The sequence below is a fragment of the Triplophysa rosa genome, linkage group LG5 (assembly GCF_024868665.1).
Source record: "Triplophysa rosa linkage group LG5, Trosa_1v2, whole genome shotgun sequence".
In the NCBI taxonomy this organism is placed as follows: Eukaryota; Metazoa; Chordata; class Actinopteri; order Cypriniformes; family Nemacheilidae; genus Triplophysa; species Triplophysa rosa.
The window spans coordinates 28,360,419-28,367,061 of record NC_079894.1 but is presented as its reverse complement, the minus strand read 5'-3'; the positions used below and the strand labels follow the sequence as shown (position 1 = coordinate 28,367,061).

The 6,643-nt window shown below is 38.1% G+C and overlaps 1 protein-coding gene across 1 annotated transcript; it reads right to left on the bottom strand.

Moving 5' to 3' along the window:
* Window positions 1–1,959: 1,959 nt before the first annotated feature.
* On the bottom strand, window positions 1,960–5,652 carry LOC130554366 (macrophage mannose receptor 1-like). Its single transcript, XM_057333961.1, has 6 exons — window positions 5,618–5,652; window positions 5,429–5,497; window positions 4,557–4,928; window positions 4,092–4,427; window positions 3,900–3,991; window positions 1,960–3,804 (listed from the first exon to the last, which is right to left on the bottom strand). Exons 2-6 carry the CDS (start codon window positions 5,463–5,465, stop codon window positions 3,658–3,660), a joined length of 984 nt encoding a protein of 327 aa, XP_057189944.1. The 5' UTR covers window positions 5,466–5,497; window positions 5,618–5,652; the 3' UTR covers window positions 1,960–3,657.
* Between the last annotated feature and the right edge of the window lie 991 nt (window positions 5,653–6,643).

Below are 6,643 nucleotides of genomic sequence, written 5' to 3'. Positions count from 1 at the left end.
GCTCACACTCATCAGTGTACAACTAAATATATACTACACATATTTTATATATCCATAGGATATGCAGTTTTGTAAAAGGAGCTAATAGTAACCGTTTTAATGGGTTTACTATTTTTAGATGTTGACATCACATCTACATTTGAATCTCTTTTTCAAGCACTACAAAAATAGGTTTGCCCTTTGTAAACTTGCATTTATGAATGTGAAATGTCCAGATAAGAAAACGTTGGGGCGTAAAGTTGTGTTTATAAATAAGCCTAAAGGTAGCAAGTGCAAAAATAAAAATTTAGAAAGTTTGATTGGAAGTTTTTTTATTTCATAATTGCACATCAAAAGACATTCTAAGACACCCAAACTACAGGATAATATTAAGATTATCATACCAGAGGACGCCTCTCACGTCATCTCACCGGGAAACAGAAGTAAACAAAGGGACATCGCAAAGTTAATTTCACGTGATCTCACCTGGCAACGGTTGTGTAACGTCTTTGTCGCTCTCTGAATGATTCTCTGTCTGTCTGTCCAAAGCCGCGGGAACGTATTTTGAGCAGGGGGTGCTATAATGCTTTTTGCTAGGGCTGAAGTTATGACTGTGCTTTGGGCGAGCCGCTTAAGTTTAATGTTAATAAATAACGGAAGAAAAAAAATAGTTGCTGCCGAGAATAAAGATGAATGCCAATGTGATTATAAGATACAGCATAAAAACAAACACATAAACGCATGTTATCTGTATGCCTATAGCCAAATAACAATCTGTTGAACGAAACTACAAGCTGCGCGTTAGCAGTTAACTTACCCGGTACATTTAAAACCGACGCGACTTCTCCCCAGCTCTTTTCCTTATCTGTGCGGTTGTGGTATGTTTTGGAGGATACATTATATAGACAATCATGCTGTTGCCACAAGTTGTTCTTCCATCTCCGCTGTCCAACGTACCCTTGCAGGAGCTTTCGCGGTCGACATTTTTAAAGGTCTGTCAGTCACCTTGCAGATGTGCCTCTCATTGGCTGTTGCGAAAGTACCAACGTCATCACCCCGATTTAAAATCCTAAATATCAAACATGTTTGATATGATCGGGGCGGCCCCGATCTCTCTCGGAGCAGATCGGGAGGTGTAAGATTCGATCTGTGAACGCCTCACATTACGTGATAATCTGGGCCGAACCTCGGACCCGATCGAGGTTCTGGACCCGATTTTTTCAAAGATTCTCGGGAGGGGAAATCGGGGTAAATTCTGGCCGAGAATCCTGTAATCTGAGCCAGGCTTAAGGGAAGATTTACGGGGGAGTGACACGGGCAGGTGAAGGAATGGAACACAGAAGCAGGAAGCTAACGAGGAAACAAGGGGGCGGAGCCAAGAACTAGAGCGGAGCAGAGTGCATGGAATGCAAAACAAACCATTCTAAATGGCGCACTCCGGTCTTGTGGACCTCCTCTGAGTCCACACTTGTGACGTCAGGAAGTGCAGACCTATAGGGCACTAGGCACGAGTCACAAGGGTACATGGGAGTGCATTTTGGGACAGACTTGAGGTCATCACACCGGAAAGAGCAAGCGGTGCTTTCTATACTCTCGCGGTACTTTGTTGTCATTCGCTGATCAGTCTGCGCAGCGCCGCGTGAAGTCGACCACTTGTTGTCCCATTGTTGTTATTTGGGACTGGAGCTGCCGGTTTTTATTGTTCTGTATTCATATGTTGATATACCACCCGAGCATTATGCAATAGATACTTATGTTTGTAATGCATTCATTTGTCATGACGTAATGCAACTGCTTATGTATATTTATTTATTTGTATACACTATTCTTTGTGCATAACTTCTTAATATGCATATATGTTGTTATTTAATATTTCTCTATAATACAGAAGCTGTGTTGTTCAGCTTTACAGAGCCCAGAGACAACTATAAATCTACAACAACATGGCTTATTACCTTAAGTAAGAGAATGCACTGCATTAAAAGTTTTTATTCTTGAATAGCTGGCTTAATAGAAAATAAATAAGCAATAATGTGAATAAGAAATTGATTATGAATTTTATCAAAACATACATTTAAAAATGTTTCTGTCATGTTTATACGTATATGTCTGACATCCACGACACTCCTCACATCCATTCTGTGATTGGGCGTTCGCAAGGACTTCTGGGTTGTAAGTTGTGTGGAGCCTGCTGCAGTACGGGCTTCGCCGAAGACCGCATCAAGGGCACAAAGGGGTCGCTGATGAGCACACTTCAGAGCGTAAAAATGACAAATGGGACACACTACAGACTCGGAGACTTCGCGAGCATGTGCAATTTAAGTACACGAGACCACAAGTCCACATGAAGTGCGCCATTTGGGACAGGGCCTATACCTCTCTACACACTAAACACGTGGGTCTGTCATGACCCTGCCACAAGACTAGAAAAATCATGACAAGAAGAGGCAGAATCATGACAGTATTGACCATAATTGTGATATTATTAAACATGATTATTGATATTGTGCATTTACAGATTTCAAAAGCAAATTCAGGCTTGCACGTTTCTAAAACATATACCTGTATATTTGACGTATCGCTTCACATTTACACTGACATGTATGTGTTTGTCAGACACTGCTATTTATGCTATTTATTGTATTTAACTAGATATCAAAATAAACACAAGACGACTGTAAACCGTTTTCAAAACCACACTAAATCAGTGGCCATTATTTAATAGTTTACATTACAGAGAGTGATTAACTACATAGTCACTCATAAATAAATTGCCCTAAACCCATATCAGCAATTCAAGCTATTTATACTAAATATACAGTATGTTATAGTGCTTTTGGACCCATTACAGTTTTCACAGTGTTTCCACATTAAGCTGTGATAGAAGAGAAAAAGAGACGATGCAAACCTTTTGTTAATGACTAAATCTAAGTGTATTTGTGTTAATAACAACCTACGTGATATTGTGTTCATACTACACAACACACACGATAATATTCACTGTGAAAAAAACACAGAAATATTCTGTCAGCTGGAGCGGCAGAAATATAACGCAAAATAACTGTTGTTTTCTTGTAAAAATTACAGGATGTAAGGCTATATAATAAATGGTTTCCCCCATTTTTCTTGTAAATTTGCTGCCTTTTTCTGTAATGTTACAGTTTTTGACCGTATTGCAAAAAAACCTGTTAAAACTAACATCTTGTTTAAAAAATTGGGAATTTTCTGGCAGCTGGGGTGCCAGAAATAGACGGTAAAATAACGTCTTTGTAAAATTTCATGTTTTTCCCATTTTTCTTGTAAATTTGCGGTCTTTTCCTATAATTTTACATGTATTGGAGCTTATTTCAAAAATTCATAAAAATCTGTATAAACAGTAAAATTCAGTGTTTTTTTTTTTACATTTTACATGGAAAATGTATTTTTTTATAGTGTTGTAAACAATTTAGCGTCAGTTTGTGATAGACACTTTAACATAGTTGCTGGTGGTTTTACAGCCCTGTAACATGAAGCTTTAAGAGTCACAATGGTTATAAATTCTCTCTCTGTCTCACTGCACTCATATTTTGATTCACTGACTAAAAAAGACTAAACATAAAATGAAAAATGAATTGGATGGTTTTCCCAAATTTACTATATACTGTGCTAATGTTGTTTTTTGTGAATGCTTATGATTTCTTAGTATGATGTGGCATAGCAAACAGAGCTTCCATTGGCACTTTTTTGTAAAGCGACTTGCTTCTGAAAGACGTTTCCGTTCTCTTGCTTCCTCCATTTCATTTTCAAATCCTCATCTGCAGTCAGTCCGGACAGTGTCTGCTTTAACTGAACAACACAAACACACTTCACTTATTCACTGTTCCATGATGTGAACGCATTATAACGATGAAAGCATGTTCTGTCACGAGTTTGTTTCTGACCTTCTTCATCACCAGTGTCTGCAGTTGAGCACCATCCTCGTTTCCCACATTTGATGTCACCTGCACCTTCACGATCTGCCTCTTCACCTTCGCTGTGATTTACACACAAACATGAATATTTAGCTCATAAAGTCAGTCAATGATATGGTCAAATCTGAACAATAAAACATCAACTGTTGAGATTAGACCTACAGGTACTACAGTAGAAGTTAAAAGTTGTCGAGCATGACCAATCATCAAAGTGGCTGTAATAAGTTGATGCCGCGCAGTTTTCATTTCCTCCATTAAGATTCTCAGCAGCCGCTTCATTGGAGGCGGAGAGATTGGACCGGTCCGACCACTTCCAGTCGTCCCTGAATAATCCAGTCCAAACCTCTATTGCGGGATACATCACACTTTTGAACTTTGTATTTTCAGCTTCATTTCTTATGGTGACCAGGTCTGTATAGCGATCTCTGCAGTGTTTCTGAGCTTCACTCCACGTCTTCAACTGATCAACCAAGTAATATTTCACTGTGCCGTTCTTATCTGTGAAAAAGCATTAGTGTACATTTCTTTTTTTAGGTGAACTTATCCTTTAACTTAAAGGCTGAGCACTGATGAGGAGACCATTTAAATGAATCATATTTAAAATGAGTGACAGTACATGTTGCTCACCCTCGAAACACAAAGACCATCTCGTGATAGTACAATAGTAGTCCAACCAGTATCCGTCGTTTCTTAACACGGAACACTCCTCTCCTGCACCGTAGTTATCCGGGAGACCAGGATGCCAGTTGAAATAAGCGACGCCCTCGTCCTGATAAGACCATCTCCAGCTGTTGATGTCATTGTAGAGTCCGATCCAGCCGTATGAAGTAAAGGCGTTCTCACTGGCGGTCTGATGCAGATTTGTCCGATCTTCATCAGTCTGAACGGTGGCCAGATCATTGTGATTCAATCTGCAGTAAGCTTGTGCGTCTGTCCACGTCTTCAGCTCTTTGATGAGAATATACTCACGCGGTTTACACACACCTACACACACCAGTCCTGCGAACACAAGAGAAACATTTAGGCTTTTATAGACACGTTGTTCTGCGAAGTTTGGCTTAAATGTTTTACTCTGCCTGTGTTCTGTTTTTTGCTATTTTTGATAAGTAAGCAGCTTTTTTATGTGTAAACAGATGACATATACAGGACAATTAGATGAGATGAGATACAATTGAACGTATTTTAAACAAATGATGTTGATATGGCACATGCGTTAAATCTAAATGTAGTTGTCTCCGCAAACACATCAGTGGTAATACATTTCACTTAATAAATCACTACATCATGTCATTTATTTGACAGCTCAGGATTTAACACTTTCAAGTCTTTTCAAGGGCAAAAGTGAAGTGAGCGACCTTTGGAGTTTTTTACTTTTAAAGACGAGTTCGGTTTCAGAAAGACTGTTCGAAGAGTGCATTTTGTCTTAAATATCACTTTATGTCTAATGTTAAACATCAAGAAATCTGTTTAAAAAGTTTAATTTGATGGTTTTAGCTTACCTGAAAAAGAAAGGATATAGAGACACAGTTGCTTCATCTTTGTCCAGCAAGCAGACCAATTGATTTCCACTGAAAGGTAATAAAATAAAATAAAAATAAAATAAAAGTCCCATGGGATAACGAAGCCAGTCTTTAGATATTCTTCTGGAAACTCATAGCGGAATTCTCAGAAATGAAATGGTGTTGTACCTGTAACACGAGTCGTCTCGTTGTGTTTAATGGTCCTGTTCCTGGTTTCTTTAAATGGCTTTGTTACACAAAGATGGAAATTTCACAGATATGTCAAGCCCCACCCACATGTTCAGTTTTTAGGGTACATCAATAGAAACGCTTCTTTCATATATTTCTGTTGATAAATATATCTGTTGGATGTTTTTCCATGTACAATATACAACATTTTCATAAATCAAAATCATTTTTTTATCCTTGAGAGCGACTTGAGATTTTTTCTTGTTTATGTGTAACAAGAGTTATGAGAGGAGTCGCAGCAGCTTGAATATCGCAGCCTGATGCTCTTTCTGTGACAGTCGCATGCTTTTCTATGATAAAATGCAGTCATCTGGACATCATTATTAGTTCATTTACATTCAGCAGTTTAGTTTACACCTATTTTGTAAAAGTAACTACACTCTTAAAATGAAAGGTGCGTCAAAAAGTTCTTCAATGCCATAGAAGAACCTTTTGGTTCCAGAAGAACCTTTGAAGAACATCTGAAGAACATTTCTGCTTCACAAAAGGTTCTTTGTGGCGTGAAAAGTTTCTTCAGATGATAAAAACAGTAAGAAAGAGATGGTTCTTTAAAGAACCTTTGACTGAATGTTTTTTTTGTGGAACCAAAAATGGTTCTTCTATGGCATCGCAGTGAAGAACCTTTGAAGCACCTTTATTTTTAAGAATGTACAGTATGACAATATGACTTTCAATCTCTTTAACGTCCGACTTTTATATGACATTGTTTTTAACTCATTTGTTACTGGTCCTCAGACATCAGACCCTGCAGCTAAACATCATTTGGATAATATGCAAAACCACTGGAAGAAAAAATCTTTGGCGTCACTTCATGCAAACTAATGACCTTGTTTAACATTGAACCCGACAGATGAGATGCTCTGAAGACATAAACCTGAACTGAATTATTGGGCAGGTCATTTGTTTTGTCATGATACCATAGAGCATACTGTATTATTTATTATTTTGTTATTTAGATTTTAACAA